Source organism: Falco cherrug, chromosome Z (genome assembly GCF_023634085.1).
Source record: "Falco cherrug isolate bFalChe1 chromosome Z, bFalChe1.pri, whole genome shotgun sequence".
Lineage (NCBI taxonomy): Eukaryota > Metazoa > Chordata > Aves > Falconiformes > Falconidae > Falco > Falco cherrug.
The window spans coordinates 41,224,369-41,244,549 of NC_073720.1; the positions used below are offsets into that span (position 1 = coordinate 41,224,369).

The following is a 20,181-nucleotide window of genomic DNA, read 5'->3' on the forward strand; positions in this document are numbered from 1 at the left end:
TCATTCAGTAGTGGGCTCACACTGACCCTAGTCTTTCTTCTGCTGCTTATGGACTTGTAGAAACCCTTACTGTTGCCTTTGACACTCATCGTTAGACCCAACTCCACTTGGGCTTTAGCTTTTCTAACCTCATCCCTGCATTCTCAGACAGCACTTCTATGTAATTCCCCAGTCACCTGTCCCTTCTTCCACCTTCTATATAGTCTCCTTTTACATTTGAGTTTTGCCAGGAGCTCCTTGTCCAACAGTGCAGGCCTTCTAGCTTGTTAGTTGACTTTCTGCTTATTGGGATGGACAACCCTCGAGCTTTAAGGAGGAGACCCTTGAATATTAACCAGTTTTCTCGCATCCTTCTTCCCTTCAGGGCCTTATTTCATGTCACTGTTTCAAGCAGATCCCTGAAGAGGCCAAAGTCTGCTCTCCTAATGTCCAGGGTTGTGAGCTTAAGTTTTGTCCTGCTCCCTCTAGCCAGGATCCTGAGCTCTGCTCCATAGTCACTGCAGGCAGGGCTGCCTTCCACCTACACATCGCCAACATGTCCTTCCTTGTTTGTGAGTACGGGGTCCAGGACAGCACCTTGCTTCATTGCTTCAGGAAGCTGCCAGCAATCTTGTCCAGGAACCTGCTAGATTGCTTATGCCATGCCATGTTGTCCCTCCGGCTGATATCAGGATGTCTGAGGTCCCCACTGAGAGCAAGGGCATGCAAACTTGAGGCTATTTCTAGCTGTGAAGCTGTCATTTAATCATGCTCTCCTTGGATAATGTTTTCATATCAGTAAAATCATTCACTTCCAATAAATCAAACTTAAGGTGTACATTTACATAAGGAAATACTACACAAAGCACAGAACTCATTTACACAGAATGAAAGATAAAAGAAAGATATCACCCTTTTCAGTGATAGACAACTGAAAGAAAGGCTCTAGAAAATTTATGTAGCTGTGAAAAAAGTTAGGTATCCAACAAATGCAAAGCTGAGTCTGAAACTAACAGCTGAAACCCTCCAGTGAGACAAATGTATAAAGCTTCTTATCCTGCAAGGACACAACCGAAAATCTTTCAGCTCAGTTCTTTCTCCTGCACCATTGGTTAGTAGTAACTCATTAAAGTCAGCTAAACTAATCCTCTGAAAAACACCATCACACCAAAACTGTAAGAGCACAATTTACCTTAGTCCTAACAGATTTATATAGGAATGAAGATTTCTGAGCACTCCCCGCAGCTAAGCTCCTTTCCCTTTCAAGTAAAATAGAATCGTTGGTCTCTTTCCTTACTCTTAATGCTGAATTCAGGAACTCCATTAAGATCCAAATTCACTGGTTTAGCTAGTTCTCAAGTTTTAAACTTATGCCACAACTAATACTGCATTTAGAAATTACACCAGCAGATGGGGGAAAAATACTGTTTCATTAATCAGAGTGCGTGAGACGTTATCCCTTTAAAGAAGTACAATAGTCCCACATTACTCCTAATTGATTGACAGTGAGTATTCCCCAAATATAGGAAATACTTTTCCTACAGAAGAGAGGCAACCCACTTCAATTTCAAGTTGGCTATTTAAGGCCACCTCAGTAGGCATACAAGCCATGTCCATTAGTCTGCATAATAACCCAGCTTTTGGCAACTTCACGTATGAAACAGAAGGATGAGGCAAATTTACACTGATTTGCACCAAAAAGACACCACAGCTGAGGCAAAATTTGCCTACAAAATACAACTGTCAGTCAGCCTACCTTGCCACTTACTGTGAGACAGCTGAGAAGAAGGAATGACTGATCTAACATTTTTGAGTCCCTGCCTGCATTGCAGTGTCCTGTTTCAGAGCAACACCTTACTCTAAAATTTCACCATTTTACTTCAAATACCTTTTCCATATTAATCCATGAAACAGTGAATGCTGCAGTTAGTGAGCAGTAAAATGTCATTACTAGGCACCAGTATCAAGAGACTGCAGCCTAGCTCAACGTTGTAAAACAGGAAATAAACTACATATATGCACACATTTATACAAAGCTCTTCCACCAGGAGCAGCAGTAACTGTTTCAAATTACTTTCATATGCTCTGATTGCTGACTTTAAACTGACTGCACCACACACACAAACCAAAGACAGGCTTTACATAACACTTCCTCAGCGCTTATTGCCAAATGCTTTTACTGCTGCAGCTACAATTCCCAAGTACATTGCAAGTGACTGACTTCAGTAAAGGCAACCTTACAACATTAGTGTACTGAGCCTGGGGACATGCTAATTTAAAAATATCACATGGCGGGGGGTGGGTGGGGGTGGGTGTTTGGAAGTCTTCAGTCATGAGAAAATGATAACTAAGTTGCTGTTACGTCCTTAAATGTGTATACTCTATGATCAGATTTGGAACTGGATTAGAATTCCCAGTAAACATGTTAGTGGAAGCCAGTACCCACGTGCATTTCAAGCTGTGATGGACCACAAAACATACTTAGGCGTGAGATGTTCTTTTATAACAAACCTGAAGATGTGCGTGTCCCTTTACAACAACCCAACTTCATAAAAGACCACATGCCGCCTTTGACATACATGGGTGGGCTCCTACTCACTTCAAAGGAAATTTAGTCTATCTAGTGATACACAGGATATAGACTTAAATGTTTATAAATATTCTAAGGAGTGGTAGTCTGAAACCTCATCTTTGACTGAGAACACTGTACTAAACAGGGCAATATGAGAGTTTATAGTTTGCCTGACCCTCACCTCTGACTATTCCTGCAGATAACAGTAAATAAATGACAGGAAGTTTCCACTTCAAGAATGCTATAACTACTGTGACTACAGTACCACAAACATGCAAAATGGTGCAAATGATTATTAGAAAGGTAATACAAATATGTTACTGCCATCTATTTATTTTTTTATAATTAACAATTACTGTTGAATAAGAAGGTTCATTTATATCATATAAAATGGCTAATACTGCAGTTAATTAACTTATCATCTCATCACCAAATTCAAAAGCAATGGAATGGCAAAACCCTGAAAAGTTCTTTTGGTTCTGAAGTTCAGGTGGCAGAGATCTGAAAACAAGTGTGATACAACACTCCAAAGAGATTTCATTCAATGCTGAGAAACAAGCTTTGGTTTTGTATAACATTGAAATGAAATCAAGAAGCTGAAAAAAACTGCTACCAACAAGGCTCTACAATACAGTGGCATGATTTGAAAGAGAAACATAGATCTGTCTAAATGTAAAGTAAAAAGAAAAAAACTAAATAGCATACAAAATACCCCCTTTTTTCCCCATCCTCCCCCCTATCCTTTCCCAGTCTCACCTATCTCTCATATGTTCCCTCCTGATGCCCTTCTAGTCTCCTCCACACCCCTCTTTTTCCTCTGTTTAGCTAGCACTTTTGGAAATAGAGCCTTCACAAAAATCCAGGCAGGCAACAAATAAATAAATAGTGAAGACCCAACGGATATTTCATTCTTATATTCTTTCTACTCTTCACCTTTTTTCTTCGCTGAGACTGTATTTTTTCGATCTGTACATTTCTAGCTACATTACTGTGCAATCCTTCAGGCAAATACATATTACAAACTACTACCAATCCCAAGAAATAGAACTGCAATGTAAAAAAGACACCAAATAAAACCACTATAATTAAAACACACTGAAAACTCACGTATACCAAGGTAGCTGATGAAGGATGAACTCTACCCTATCTAGATCACAATATACCTGAACGTGTGACAGGACAGCCTTGCTATTGCTCTGTTTTATGACAGGCCCAATACGCAGTAGATCATTCTCCTCGATCAATACTGATGTTCCACTATGACAGCATCATGCAAAATTAGATTCTCACCAGCTCATTCCCCAGGAGAAAACACTGATAATCAATGTCTTGATATACCTTGATGCAGGCTCAAAAATCCTGTTTGAAACAGTGTTCTATGGAATAAAGACAAAGGGGCATCTTAGAATCACAGAATCATCGAATCACAGAATCATTTAAGTTGGAAAACCCCTTTAGGATCATCAAGTCCAAACATCAACCCAGGACTGCCAAGTCCACCACCAAATCATGTCTTGAAGCACCACATTCATGCAATTTTTTAAACATTTCCAAACAAAAGGTACACTCCTCTTTTCTTTTGGCCAGATTTCCCTATTTCCATGGATTTCTCAATCGCACAATAGACAGCTTTCAGCTTGGAAATGCATTCTCTTACTTTAAGGTTCTTGGTTTTTTTAAATTTATTTTAAATGTCCTCTTTTTTGTACTAAATAAAAGGAAACAGTGAAAAAAAACTTCCTAATGGAAAATCTTTTGCTGCTGCAGGATGTCCTGGATGATGCCAGTAACAGTTTATATTCTTGGGGTGTGTGTAATAGGAAGTACCGTAACAGGCAGGAATAAAAATAAAACAGAAGAAAAAGTGTGTTTAAAACTGACAAAATCCACCAGACAAGAACTCTAAATACATGTTCTTGCCTTGCTAGATTATACTTTTAGTTGTTAGTGGAAGGAATGGGTCCAGTGCAAACAAAAGTGCCAAAACAAACAAGTGACTCATCTGCAATAAACAAATAAATGCCAACAAAAGCCACCCTTTGAGCTGCATCTCTTTCACACTCTGTACAGGGTTAGCCCTGATAACCCTATGAAAACAACTACTTCTTATATTCAGTGGTAGGACAAGCTTCTTCACAAATATTCATTCCAACACTTCGAAGCTGATGGTAAATTAATCATAAAATCCCTACAATCCTGAATACCCTGACTCTCCGTAACAGCAGAAAAAAACCCCTAAAAACTGACACTGTTTGTTGTAGTTCCTGAAATCCACACCTGACTTCTAAAGGCAGAAGCCTCCAAAACCAATACAACCAATGCATGGCTTTGCTCAGGAAAACAGAGCTCCTTTACTGCATTGCCACAACAGACACGTCAAAACTGGTGGTCGGTGCTCAAGGAGTCACTGCCGCAGCGTATGGAAAGGCAAGGGTGGAGGGGACAGCTCCAGTGCTGCTAATTCATATGCTTGTACCCATTAAGGACAGTGAATACATGTGACTTCTTACATTAAAAACTTAGGCTGTCACAGCAGCTACTTAGCAACTTCTAAACGTTCTTAAAGCCTTTAGACCTAACAAGACACACAAATTATTAAAGCTGGCAAATGCATGACTGTTGTTCACAACACCACTTTTCAATTTGCTTAGCCTATGCAATGCTTCCCTCGCTATCCTCCCCCGCCCCCCCCCCCCAAAAAAAAAAGCTGTAATCTCAACACTTCGTTCTCATTTCTGCAAGTTCAGTAACAGCAACACCCATCTTCTGCATTTTATAGAAATATGGCAAATAAAGCTGATCAGCAAAACTTTGCCACTTGGCACGGCAAGCCTCCACTAGCAGATATACGAGAACCAGGGAGGGCACAGGCTCCACTGTGTCTAGCATACCAGTGTGCGAGTAGCTCCCTACCCCTAGGACATTTGGAAGCTACCACCACGGAAATGTTACGTACATCTCCTTCCTTCCCCATCCACATCATACACCAATTTTCAACATGTGTTCAATCTTTCATCTCCTTGTTTCTTACTTCCCCTACTCTGCCAGACTATTTTAAAACTAAAGACAGAAAAAAGCCTAGAAGGAATTGAGTATTATGAGGAAACACAAACTTGCACTGAAGAATTGTAAGAACCATGATAATAAACTCTCTTTAGCTACAAGGAAAAGATGGCAAGGTCACATCAGTAATTTTTTTAACATTTCAGGACAGAAAGCTGTTCTTTACATAGCTACAGATGCCATTGGTACAGAGGCAAAACAGGAGTGGCAGCATACAACAACCATTTTCAATCTCAACTGCTGACAACAATTATGCTGTTGTAAAGGGTGCTTACAAATAAAAACAAAACAAACCACCACACACTAGGACGCCTAGCTAGAATCTTAAAGAAACTTTACGTAGTAGCAGCTAAGCACTTCATAACCATAAGTAGTGCTGTATTTGTCAAAAAACCCAAACCCTTTACATCCTTCCAGCAGTGCTGGGAGCAGATCTTTCCAAAATCAAAGCAAAATGCAATTAAGACACTGACATGTCATGTTCACTGCTTACATTCTCTGCATTAATTCAATCAGCTGTGAAGACAGGAGCAATTTTGGAAACCAGATTTGAAATCAGAAGCCACAATGCACTTCTGCCTATGTAAGGGAAGTAAAAACTTGACGCACAGCAGGCATGTATGTGTATTCTCTTAGAATAAAAGTTAAGCTGGCTCTGACTGCAAGAAATATTTCATCCAGAGATCTCCGCTTTGGTACATGCACCACTAGTGAAATACATCAGTGACATGAGATGAACATGACATTAGTGACATGAATACTTCAGTGACATGAGAACGGTGACCGGAGTTCAACATCAGCCTTTTGCATGTATATTTGGCACAAACCCCAGAGAAGGTGTGAGTATCTGCACAAGACCTGTGATACGTGGGACCAAAACGACCCCCAAACTACTTCTGAGACAAAAAGCAGAAGTGGGAGATCAGCGGCACTCAGCATTCACACACTCTGAACTTTATCAAAATACTGATTTGTGGCCTAGTCTAAACACTAATCTATCAACACTTTCTCAGAACTACACTAAAGTTTTGTGAGGTCATCCTACAAAATATATAGCTTGATATAGTAGGCACTTGATTAAAGTAGAAGTTTCCCACCAAAATTTAACAGTTTAACTACCAGGATCGCTTTCTATTTTTTTTTTCCCTGCGGAGGATGAACACTAACTGCTTCTGAACAATTCGAGCAATTTAGCACCTGAAGTTCTCTTGACTTTATATGAGACTGAGACACTTGCCTGAGATCACTTAAAAAAAAATAAAATCTACACCATGAATTACTTGTGACTTACCTCTAAATCACAAGTAGTCTCCCACCCTGTATAAGCCAGTATTATATTGCTCAAATAGATACACTGCAATGTTGTTTTTCTAAAATATATTCTGATATTATCCCCAGTTAGTCAGACCTTACATTATCACTTTGCACTGCAGAATACAAAGAGGCTAATTTGCTGTTGCCATAGTTATGCTTTATTTCACTTCCAAAAAGAGATGACACAGACTCCATCTCCTGTCACAGCCCATGCAGGGAGCACAGGACGCTGTTATGGGTGGTTACACACAACTATGAGAAAAGATACAAATTCCTGTTTCAGGAGGAGATTACTTAAGTATTTACAAAAGCCAAAGAACTTTATTCGATTGTTTATCAAATTGCTGATAAACAACAAATTTCCCATCCAAAATGTTCATCTGAAACTAACTTTAAAATACAATCAAAACTGTTCTCAATACATTTCATCTAACTTTGCCACCTTATATACACAGATATAATACAGGAAAATACTATTGGCTGTGTGATAACTTTCTGAAAGGTCATTTCACAGTCATCTTACATCATTTTTTGAGCTCCCATAGCTTTGAATCATTAAATTAGATTGCAACTGAGAAAGATTTACTGACATGATCCTTGAATGGCAAATGCAAACACCACCTGGATTTCAGTCTTAACCACCAATTTTATCATCTGTGCACCACCAAGGACAAAATCCCATTCCAGACATCCTCTCCTCTCACTTCACAGCCTAGGCCAAAATATCTCCATATCCTTCAGAGTCTCTGTTGTTGAGGAAGTAGAAAGCATGCAGCAACTCCTTAATTCTACAACACCATCATACACCTTGAACTAGGCATCTCCTGTGTGGTACTTGATAATAGTGTATGTTAAGAGTGTGTGTCTGACAAAGCTGTAAACTAACAAGAGTAGGAAAACACGGCAAATTTGCCAAAGAATATGGGAAGTTTTAGAGAAGTTAACTATACTCAAGTTTCATCTCCAGTCACCAAAGATGCTAAGTAAATTATTAATAATTTGTGATGGAGATTATCTAATAGGATTTTTAAAAAAGTTTTAGAGGTTTAAGTAGAATATTTATAAAATAAGTTTATAAAATAAACTTTGCTTAAAAAAAAAAACCAAAAACTGTTTTTTGCCTAGGCTGTGCGAGAATTCAACTAACTGAAACAGAATAAATGATAGAAAGTCACTCTGATATGCTGATGGACTGGATCTAAGTTTCTGACAATTCAAGCAAGAGTTTTCCCTTAACCCTAATGTTGTATTTTGAGCTAAGAAATCCTCTTGGTGACGGAACTTTAATTTTATAGGCTTATATCTGGTATTTCAATTCTATTTTTCCAACCCTGTGCTTCCCCAGGACCCAACATATCACAGTATCCCATAAGATGAAACACTGCAACTCCACCTATATAACCAAAGGTTAAATATGCATCATTGCCTTCCATGTTCCAGAGCACAAGAACTATTTAAAGAACTACAGCAACATATTACATTCAGGGGAGAAGTTTAATATGAAAAGGGCAACTGTGACAGAGTAAGATGTTTCCTAATCATACAGTTTTGAAGAATGTGAAAGCAGAACAGGAAAACAAACTAACAGGAAGTACTCTAATGGTAGAAAATTATGCTGAATATTATCCTAACTTTAAAACCACACAATAGAACAGTAACATTTTTGTTCTTTAAATGGAAAAGACAGATTAAAATACAGAGACTGTTGCCATGCTTATGAAGGTTCCTTAGAGAGCAATGTAGTTGGAAACCATCTGCTGCATTTTGGACTAAAAACCTCCTAAAGTAAACAATGCCTTTTTTTTTTTTTTTTTTTTTTTTTTAACATCTCCCTCCCCATTGTAATCTCCCATTTTACTGTTCACGTAAAATTTCCCAGTTGTCTAAGAAATTTTCAATACATTTAATTTCTAAACATGAAGGGCAAAACGTATCGACAATGAAGGAACATCTCATCAACTCTAGGCTGCCCTATTGGTGACTGCTTGGAGGCTGGCTAGTACTTCTACATAGGTACCTCAAAGGGACTTAAAGTGGCTGACTTTTCTTTGGCCCTTTCCCCTCTAGCTCAAGGAAGAAAAGACAGTACTGAGAAAGCACCACTCATTACTTGTGCCAACAGGGCAGGAACTTACACAAGCAGAGAGCTGACAATCTGTAAAAAAAATTTCAGTAGGAATTGTGTATGTCTGCCACTCTCCTTTGTCAGTTTTATGCTACAGTATAGTGAAGTTCCCTGGTACATGGCTCAAACTCTTATCCCATTAGTTTTCCTGAGTGCACAAAGTTTTCAAAGTGAGACTGAGGGATCTACCTTCCTTATTATATGAAAGGCTTAAAAGCATTGTTCATGGCATTTGGGCGGTAGTTGCTAATTCTGGCTCAAGTGTGTGCGACAACTGTGGATACATTTCTACCAGTGAAATAAAGTTTTCTAGAGAGGAGAAGGCATGTTTGTATTTGTATGATACAGTTCTTAAGACTCTTATTTTATTTTAAAACTCAGCAGCTGGCAGTTCCCTTGCTACAATTAATCTCCTCATGAAGGCGTTTGTAACTTTTTAAGAACAGAATATTGCCATATATTTGTGATAAAGTCATTTACTGAGCATTACTGGGTTACTTTTCACAAGTACGTTTGCCACTGGTGACTGCAAGAAAAGGTGGAATGTCAAGAAAAGGGGAAAGTGTCTCTCACTGTTACGTTCACCAGCATTGAATGGGATGGCACAGACCTTATGCCTGCTGACACTTACCTGAAATAAGCTCTGCCTGCTAAACACGACTTACACCTTTGAGACATCTACAGTTTGGAAGATAGTGGAAAACCTGATGCACTAGATAGGTTGCTGTGCTGCAATTCAGAGGTACCTCAACAGGTAGGAGAATAAGCCTAACGGGAATCTCATGCAGTTAAAAAAAGGGAAATGCAAAGTTCTGCACTTGGGAAGGAACCGTTCCTCCCTGGGCTGACCATCGGGAAAAAAAGCACAACAGAAAAGACTCTGGAGGTCCTGGAGGAGACATCAAGTTGAACATAAGTCAACAGCCCCCTGAACTGCATTAGGAGGAGTGCAGCCAGCAGATGAAGGGAGGTGATTCTTCCACTCTAATCAGCACTGGTGAGACACAGAGTGCAGGGTCCAGGTCTGGGCTCACCATTATAACAGGTACAGACATACTAGAGTGAGTCCAGTGAAGGGCCTCTAAGATAAGCATCTCTCCTATAAGGAGAGGCTGAGGCAGCTGCGACTGTTTCCCATAGTGAAGTCTCATGAGGGGGTCTCATCAGTGCACATAAATATCTGAAGCTGAGAGTAAAGAAGATGGAGCTAGGCTCTTCTAGTGGTACCCAATGACAGGACAGGAGACAACGTAGATAGACTGGAATTTAAGAAATCCTGTGTAAACATAGAAAAAACTTTTTTTTGATGTGCAGATGACTGAACATCCAACTGTTCTGTACAGGGAGGCCATCTCTATCTTTGGAGGATGTTCAAAACCCAACTAAGCACAGTCCCAAGTAGCCTTCTCTAGATGACCCTGCTTTGAGCACAGGTGGGGACAATAAAATCTTCAGAGGTCTTTTCCAGTCTCAGTGACTCTGTGATTCTGTGACTGGGTGGATGAAAACACAGCCCAAAATAACACAGTAGTATGGTAGGGAGAATATGGAAGTTGACTGAAACCCTGTCCCCAGAGGCAGGGGCACCTTGCATAAAACTTGCGTTGAACCAAAATAATACTGAGCTTGAAAAGGCTATTTGGTCACAAAGAAGAAAAGATAAGAACTTGAATGCCAGTAATCCTGCACATCCCTGGGAGATGGACAGAATGAGATCTTAGTCAGAGAAGGAGTGGTGACTAAATGGCAACAGAGTCCAAAAAGGATGAGTGGGATCAAAGCACAGCTGCTGTGGATCCACCCAAATTTAATGTAGATTTTTGGACAACAGATTGCAGATCTTCTATTATTCTCCTACAGATTTTTTTTATTAGCAGTATTATTTAGATATTGCTGGTCAAAAAAAGCTAGAAGTACTGACTTTATCTCAGAAAAGATAGAAGGCAGGCATTTTGGAGTCTGCCAGTAAGATTATGGATTGCCAGAAACAAACTTTGTGGCTAGCCAACAAACAAACAAATAAAACAACAAACTCAAAACCAACACGCCAAACCCCCACATACTTTATCTTAACTGCCAATTATAAAGACTATCCTTATCCTCCACTTCCTTTGTTCTCCCTGAATCAGCAGCTCTACAGCTTTCTTCTTTAAATACTATTGGGAAAGAGGAGGTGAATGGGATAAATCCATACTTGTACCACATTAATATAGATATAAGCAAGCTCTGAAGGTTACCTTACATAGCTTCAAGCTTTAACATCACAGGATGACAGCCATTGTTTACAACTGTGAGCTTTGTATGCCATGACAATCTCCCATTGCAAGAACAAGCTGATGAACGTGGTCTTTGCATTGAGTTATAGAAAGCTTTAGAAACCAGCAATAATAAATCCTGGCAAAATCTGCTTACAAAATGAACATTTTTTCCTGATTTTTAACAAACAGCAATAAAAGTTTCTAGTTTTTTATTTTCCCACCAGGAAGTTAAAAGTTTTGCTTGTTGTTTACAAGGGTCAAGAAATATAGGTCAATTATTCCCAAGTTATTTTTACATAGCCAAGAAAAGTAGATTATGGTACTCTTTTGCTATTTGATCTGTAGCAGTCCCTTAATCTATTCATAGGTGTTTTAAAGAATCCCATTTCTTCAGTAGGCAAGTTCTTGCTGCTACAGGTAACAGAACCTGAATATACCAGGATAGCAGAGGCTCCACACAGCAAGTGCACACACCGGAACAGAGTTGACTTAGTACCCCGTATTTAGAAGTAGCAGAGTCATTTTTGAATGCCACCAAGCCTCAACTAATAACCTTACCAGTCAGATGCTACACAGGCATGACTTCCAGAGCTGAGGTTGCTTCCACTCAAGAAACCTAGTAACCTCCTTACTGCAGTTCAAGTTTTGGCATCAGAACACACAAAAGCAGACCATGCCTATTTGTGGTTTCAATGCTATACACAAGCAAGCTGTCCAACCAATTCTTGCAATTGTAGGACACTGCTGAAGTTAATCACTTTGGATCTAAATATACAGCTTTAAAGTGAGAAACTACCAAGAACAGCACCCATTGTTTGAGGGGGGTGTGTGTATGCATACGCATGCACACAACACACTATTGTACATATACAAGTGCTTTCTTTTATCATGCCTTTGTTTCTGTGAGGTTACCTAGGAGAACTGTCTGAACCCAGACCTACGCCTTACTAAAATTATATGGCATAGCAAGGGAAAGAAAAGGTCAATTAATTTAGGCTGGTGAAAACTCTATCTTTCCGAGTTTTGCTGTTTCCAGTGAGCTGTTAAAAAAATAAAATTTCACTCTAAGTAACATGATTCTCCAACCTCCCATCTCTACCTCCAAAATCTCTGGTTTGAGACCAAATACTTTCCCAGCCGCAGAGGACCATATCACTGCACTTAATGAACCAGGTCCCAATACAGTACTGCGGCAGATCAGATCCAGAGAAAGTATCACTCATTGGTACTAAGTAAGGCCATGGAATCCCTGTGAGACCCTGTGGGCATGCAGGTATCAAAACCAGAGCTTTTGCAGTGGATCTGACATTATCTACCATCATTTGCTATGGCATTTCCTCAACAATGACTCTGGATCCTCTAAGGAGCTAGAGCCACATGCTAGTGCATGCCTGTCCAACCATCTGCAATCACTTACGACCATAATTTCCCTCACCATTTCACAGACCAATTTAGATCTGCATCCCAACAGGTACTGTCATAATGGCAAGTCTGATCATGAAATTGAAGTGTCGAATTATAGAGAGCTTGTACACTTAGTTTAACACTCCTGATCCTTCCTTCAGGCTGAAGTGTCCCTTATATTTACACTGTTCTCCGCAGCTTCTAACACCAAACACACAGTTATCCAATGTGTTTTAGGGTCAAATTTTTAAGTTCAGACTTAGGCTTTGAACCTACAACCATTGCCAAACCTCAAAGAAGCCAGGATCTTGCAGGGCTTAACTGAGAAGTAGAATGAGAGTTTAATGTGAAAAATCAAAGCAGTGGCCAAAAACCAGCTGAACTGGTACTGAACCTTTCTTAAACTTAAATTTTAACAGCTCAAAGCCCTCACAGAACTCTTGTATTCATTATGCAAATACCAAGATTAATACTGAGATAGAGGGTGTTGTGCAAACTCACACCTTAGCCAAGAAATACAGATATATTATGAAAGGGAACTCTTTATCAGGGGCACTCAGGAGGCTGAAATACTTCTTAAAAGTTTCTAAGTATCAGAAGTAACTATCAAAAATTTCTTAAGTGGATTTAAGAAGGTGACTGTATCCAGTAACATGACATTACATTAATATAAATCTATTTGAAATATAATAATATGCATCCATGTAAACTGGCAAAAAAACTCAATGGGATTTGGGGTCATAAGCTTAATCAAAACTGCAGTAACCTGAAAACAAAACAGTTGTTATTAACATTTGAACTCAAAGGGCAAAAGCCCCCTAACTCCTCCCCCCCAAAAAGAGTATAATAATATTCTTATAGTAAGAATTATCTTTTATACCCTGGCCTGCAGAGAATATAAACATATGCCAACCTATTAACCTGGTTGGTATTCCTGTGGCTGCTGTATTAAACTGAGCACAGCTGGATGGACCTTATCAAAGAGACAAAAAGAGAATAAACCAGTGTTCTTGAAATGCAGAGTCTTAATCCTCCTAAGGAAATTACTACCACTCAGATCTAGAGGTTATGTTTTGCAGTCAAGACAAATATAGCCTCCAGATCCATACAGTCCATTATAGTTACATATAACAAGACTATAGCTAACCTTTTCAATATACATTATGTAGAACCCTTAAGAAACAACTATAAAACCCTACTCCACTCTCAGAAGTAACACATAAATAGCCAAACAACTTAAAGAGACAAGATGAATTTGGTAGAGATTACTTCTGCAGTTATTTGCCAGGGAAGCAGAAATAGTTTAATGGGTGGCCCACCAAAAAGGTGCAGCCAGTTCAAAAAGGCAGTCAAGTAAAATTGTTTTGTGAAAAATCATACTAATACTGAAGTCTAAGTCAGGGGGTTTGTGTAGCTTCTAAGTAAACTGAGTTACAATTATTTCATCTAATCAAAGAAGCCTTCACAGATTTTCTGAGAATACTTCTACTGTTATCAAAGGTCTTTTTGACACTGAAAAACAATTCTTGAATGAAACAGTTGTAATACATGAGCATGAAAAAGTATCTCCACACATCTTTCTGAATCGCACATGTGAACACAGATAACTCCTAGATGGTTTTACAAAGGAAAAAGTGATAAAATATGTACTTTATTCCAGCATACAGCCCCACAATTACTCCTAGGAACGGTAAATTATTAGGTAAAACAGATACTAGTTAGGGATTGCACTCTTATGTCCAAAGCATACTCAGCACAGTGAAAGCCATTCAGCCGCTTTAACGGATACTAGTAAGTACCTACACAAATCATGCAGTTAGGATAAAATTTGCTTACTGATCTCCTTGAGACTGGCCCCAATGAAAACCATCCAATGATCAAAACCACAGCCTGATTACAGTAAACGTTACTAGCAGAAAGATACTGAGCTCCAAAATAGCTCTTTTTTTGAGCTCCAAAAAAGCTCACAGTGGCTCTTCCATAAAGTAATAATTAAAACAATAGACTCACACAACAGTATACTTGGTCATACACACAGCATTTTCCCCAGAAGGTAGTAAGAGATATACAGCGTCCTAATCTGTTTCACAGCAGCAAAATATTAGACCTCTGCAACTAGACTACTACATGTTCTTTATGCATGTATATATGCTTTACGTATGCTAACAGTATCAATACACAATCTCCCTACCTCATCTGGTTTCACAGGTCATAATTCAAAAACTGTATCACCATTCCCTTGCCATTATCATCACACTTCCGTCAATTCTCTATACACTAGAAATACTACTTTGTATTTCATGAGTGTACTTCTACATCAGATACAAGATCAAAACTACGAAATTTTACATACATGATTTGGAATAAGAGTGCAAGTACTAAGCAGGTTCCCCTGTTTAGTTTGCATTTCACAGAGCACCAGCTGTTTCTCCACATAGCCAAATAAAAAAACTTGAACAACATGCAGTCCCCAAAAGATCCCTTATCTTTCCCAGCATTTAAGCTGGGATTTTCAAGCATCTACATGTTGAAAACAATTAGCTGATGAGAACTGCAGGATTTGAAGTGTGAGGGATTACCAAATTAAATATTGTTGAAGAGTGCATTGATGAAAAACAAGAATATAATCAAGACACAATAGTGTAAATCAACTTCAAAATCGAAACTAAAGTTTTCTGTTTTTACAGAGGTGAGAACATCTCATGAAAAGAAATATCTGCTGCATTAAGTTTAAAAGTACTGAATAGCATACTTTGTACCAAGTACTGTAACAGACTATTTTATGTTAAAATGAAAAAACATTTTGCAAGGAACTGCTGCTCTTTAAAAACATACCCATTAATGATTCAGTTTATTTAAAAAAAAACACCACATACCTTGAAGTAAAAAAAGCTCTTACATCACCCGAACATCTACATTCCCTTAAGTTTCATTAAGCCTACTGGCATTATACTGAAGACATGCTCCTAAATCTGTTAGGACTGGCTTTACCTCACGTATTGGGAGTTTCAGCATGTAAAAAATTTCAAAACAAGAAGAGATCTCTCTGTCTCATGCAGTAACGGGATGGTAAAGCAGCTCTACCCTAAATGAACAGCCACCTTGAGATTTCACAGGTCCCCAGTTCTTTTGCATGGGAAATTGTGACCAATTTAATCTTGGGAACAGACTGCCAGTCAGCTCCGACTGCTCAGGTCAGCTCATAATTCTAAGCAACGTGTTTGCTCCCTTTCTTCTTTCTCTTGGCAAAAACTGGATTTTTCGAGTATTTTTACAGCAACCTGCCGATACAGTTGTGCTGGGAGATGACTGTATTCATGCAGATTGCAAGAACTCGTGAGTAAAGAGAGTTACATGGGGAAGAACTTAAAAGGCTTGACACTACAAAAGATACCAAAGCGAAATAAAAGCTTAATAACCAGTGAAAACTTCCAGTGAAATAACTTTGCTTTCAGCTACTCAGTTTTCACACTGCTTTATGACTAGGAGGGAAAACAAAACAAAACGAAACAAAAAAGAAAAAAAAAGGAAAACCTACAGCACACTAATACACATGCAGAGTAAAGGTCTGGCAACTCAGCACTGTAAGACTGGCAGGAACGCCTCCAAAACATAGGTTTGCAAGCTCCTTGTCTTGACATTCATTGCGCTAGCATTTAAGAATTTCAGCTGGAAAATAGGACCCCATATATCTGTCAAGTAAGAGATACCAGCTTCTACTCAGAGGTTACATAGCACGGTGTCACAGAAGGTGCTACCTCCGAAGAAACAGAGGCTTACACATGGCTTTCTGATTGTAAAGTAACAATAAGCCAAAGTTAAACACAAAAGCTTCCTGCCTGGGCAATGAATGCCAAGTTTTTATATAAAACACATTTTCATTTCAAACATTAAGCTACGAATTGTGAAATGGCTATGTCCTAAGGGCTAGAATGAATTGTTTGGCCTTTCCTACCAAAGAAAACATATCAGGTTGGGAACTTACTTGCTTTTTCAATTACATGATTTTGGATTACCTCCTGGCACTATTACCTTGGAAATATTTAGATCCAAAAAGTATTTACTTGTAACATAAAAAAAGGTTTATTTTGTGACTCATTTTTATTTACTTAAAGTGTTTTGCTTTTTAGTTAGTGTTCCATGCAATTCCCAACCAGCGGCTAACTACAGATATTTCCAAAATGCTCTGCATAAAGTTCTAATGCTTTTTCAGGAGAAGATGGGCACAAGTACAAGCGCTAGGAAAAGTAATCACATTTAAAAGAAACTAACTACAGAGACCTGGGACTAACATGGAACCACAAAAGATTACAGGTATGTAATACCTCTAGAACTCGTTCTTCCTTTTTATTTAAGCATTATTTTACAAGAATTTTTTCTTCCATGGAATATCTTCAGTTTGGAGATATCAAATGAAAGTATATCCAATAAACTATTTCAGCTCTAGCTCAACATTAAGAGAGAAGAAGGTGTCATCATTAAATTAATAGTTTCATAGTAGAAATGGTTATTTCAGTACTGAGGAGCATTAATTACTACTGAGGAACCCAACAGAACTTAAATGATGAAATACTTCAATGTATTCCTGAACTTTAACGAAGTTTTATTAACTTATATTTAGCATTCATTACAAGCACACTGAATTTTCTTTTAGAAAGATGGAATACTGTTTCAAAACATAATCCTCTAAGTTTCCTAACGTAAACATATTGAAATTCCATAATGATGAAAGAAAATAATCATAAAACAACAGTGGTATCACTGTCCACAAAAGCTGTTGCAAAGATCTACTTACCTGTGCTACTGCTGTAGAAAACATCCTATAATCCTAATCACATGGAGACAATAGTTTTCAAGAGAGAATCCCATATTACATGCCAAAAGTTCTGCCTGCAGAAAGAGCGTCAGTGCCTGAAAGCCTAGAAATAAGCGAATATCCAATATGATAGACAGCATCATCTCCCACATTATAATTCAACACCATTTTTGCCTGCGGTGAAATGAAACACACAGAATGTGTTTTCACACAGAAGGAACTGATTCCTACCAAAGCCACAGAACTTCATTCCTATTACAATTTTTTCCATACCCATGGGCTTGGGCTGATAAAATTGCAGGTTGAACAGAATTAGCATAAATATATTTGAAATAAATTAAATTAATTTAAAATACATGTACAGTCACTACTACTACAAGCAGAAGATCCTACATTCAGACAGCAAAACTTACTCTCTTCAGCCATAAGGGAAAAAAAAAAAAAAAAGTAGCAATTTATTTTCAGGCACAGATTATTTTCCCATTTACAGCTCAGAACTCTTACCTAGAGAAAGTTAAACATCCTGTGTTATTTCATAGGATGAGTCTATTAGAAGGGTATGAATATTAGAAGAAATGTACAAAACAGAAACTATTCAATGAAATGGAAAAGGACATCTTTCTAAAAGGACATTTGAGAAAGCAGAAGGAAAATCTCAGCTAATGAAGTAAGTTGGCCTTTAAGTTTTGTTTAAGAACATGTATACTTAATGTGTACTACCTGATTTAAAGAGATCTCAAATTTAAATTTCCCAAAACAAAATTAAAAGAAACAAGATAATGAAACACATCATCAATTTCAATAAATTGATAATGTATTTTATAAATTATTATAAATAATAATAAAATACAATATCAATAAAATACATTACCTTTTTCCTTACCTTTTAGATGAACCCCCCTAACTTTAACATATATGAAACATAAAGATTGCTGTGGTAAGCACAGACTGGGAAAAACTACATAATTACATCTTTATTTTTTAACATTTTTTCACATTACTTTTGGTAATACTTGTATGTTTTAACTTGAAAATGATCCCTCTCTGTACTCTGTTTTCAACCCATGTATCAGTGAAAAATTTGCAAATAGAAGTGATAGAAAAATATTTTCCATGTTTCCTATGCTGCAGTTATCACTGTGGGTTAACTATGCAACAGTAGAAACTGGAACATCTAAGAAATTGCGGTATCGTTCTATGATTCTGCTGTAAATAAACTCAAATTTTACAGTTTTTTCCGTAACAGGCTACCAAATGTTGGCACATTCCTTTTTCAACAATACCTTACAGTACTTTTAGCATGGATATTGCAAACTGTTTTCCATAGAAAGTAATGGAAGACTTCTAAGACACTGTATTTCAGAAAAATGCAGATTCCTGAGAGCATTTAAGAAGGAACCAAAGAAATCCAGTCAACAGCAAAACATCAACAATGTATCTCAGAAGTGGAAAAGGGCAAAAGCAGAAACCCACGCTGTTAGGGTACTGAAAAGTTAGCTTACTCTTTAAAGAAATACTGCAAATAAAGTTACTTCTATAAAATCATACAAGAGATGTGAGGCAAAACATAGTAAAACACAGCAATTACAGAAAAGCATTTACACAAAATTTAAAATATATAACCAAAAAGTTTGTAAGCTACTGCTAAGTTTCAGCAATTAAATATGATAAATAATGGAAATTTCAGTGATAAAAGTTATCAGTATGACCTAATTTTTCATACTTTTTTTCATTTGCTAAGCAAATAAATGAAAATATTTCTTCAGAGCCCTTTAATTCACAGGCTACAGGCTAAACTAATTTACTGATCAAAAACATGAATGTACTTGGGTGAAATTGTTTAGTAGTTATCTGTCATCACTGCTGCTCAGAGAGAAATTCAATCAAGAGTCAGGCTGTGATTTTAAGTTGTAGTTCCTCAGTACTTCAAAATCACAGACTGAAATGCATAACCTCCCCCATTCATTTATGTTAGCTTAGTGCCATGTACTAAGAACCACAGTACGTGGTGTTCATGCATAACAGGGGAGCTGTGGAATCCTAAACTCTAATTTTAAGCTACAGCAGCCCTTAGAGATCCAGGTTTCACAGCAAAAAGATACACTACTCAATTTACTTCTTTCCACTAGTATTAGGCAAAGTAACTCATACAAAGAACAACAAAGCAAATACAGTAACAGAAAGTAATCTGAAGGCAATCCTAACAAGAATTACTTAGCAGTTTCCAGAAGATTTAATAACATTATCATAAAAATGTACTTGTTCAGTCTTTCATTCCTTCTCTTTCCAAATGGTAAAGATGATTACATTATACCAGTCACTAATCCTCCTTTTAAGTAAAAACAAAACAAAACAAAACAACAGAAAATTCTAATTTTGCCTTGCCTGTTACACTATTATTTCCTTTGGAAACAAAGATGTGATGAAATGAAAAAAAAAAAAAATCTTCCTTTATGATAGCAGCCACAAAAAGAAAACCAATTGCATTTTCTCCCTTATTCTGTATTGTTGCTTTCTTCAAGGAACACGAAGAATGAATATTAGCCATCTTGGAGAATGACAGCACACCAAAAAGCCAAAAGGCTCGACAGTAAGATGTCTCTTTATAGAAGAACTGCAGGGAAGCCACTTTAGTCCTTTCAGTGCGTTA

At 37.8% G+C, this 20,181-nt stretch overlaps 1 protein-coding gene across 1 annotated transcript in view; it reads right to left on the reverse strand.

Moving 5' to 3' along the window:
- LOC102049340 (guanine nucleotide-binding protein subunit alpha-14) overlaps window positions 1-20,181 on the reverse strand; it is an 87,519-nt gene that overhangs the window by 59,311 nt on the left and 8,027 nt on the right. The window contains 1 exon segment of the mRNA XM_055699369.1: window positions 11,928-11,938. Coding sequence (XP_055555344.1) covers window positions 11,928-11,938 — 11 coding nt within the window.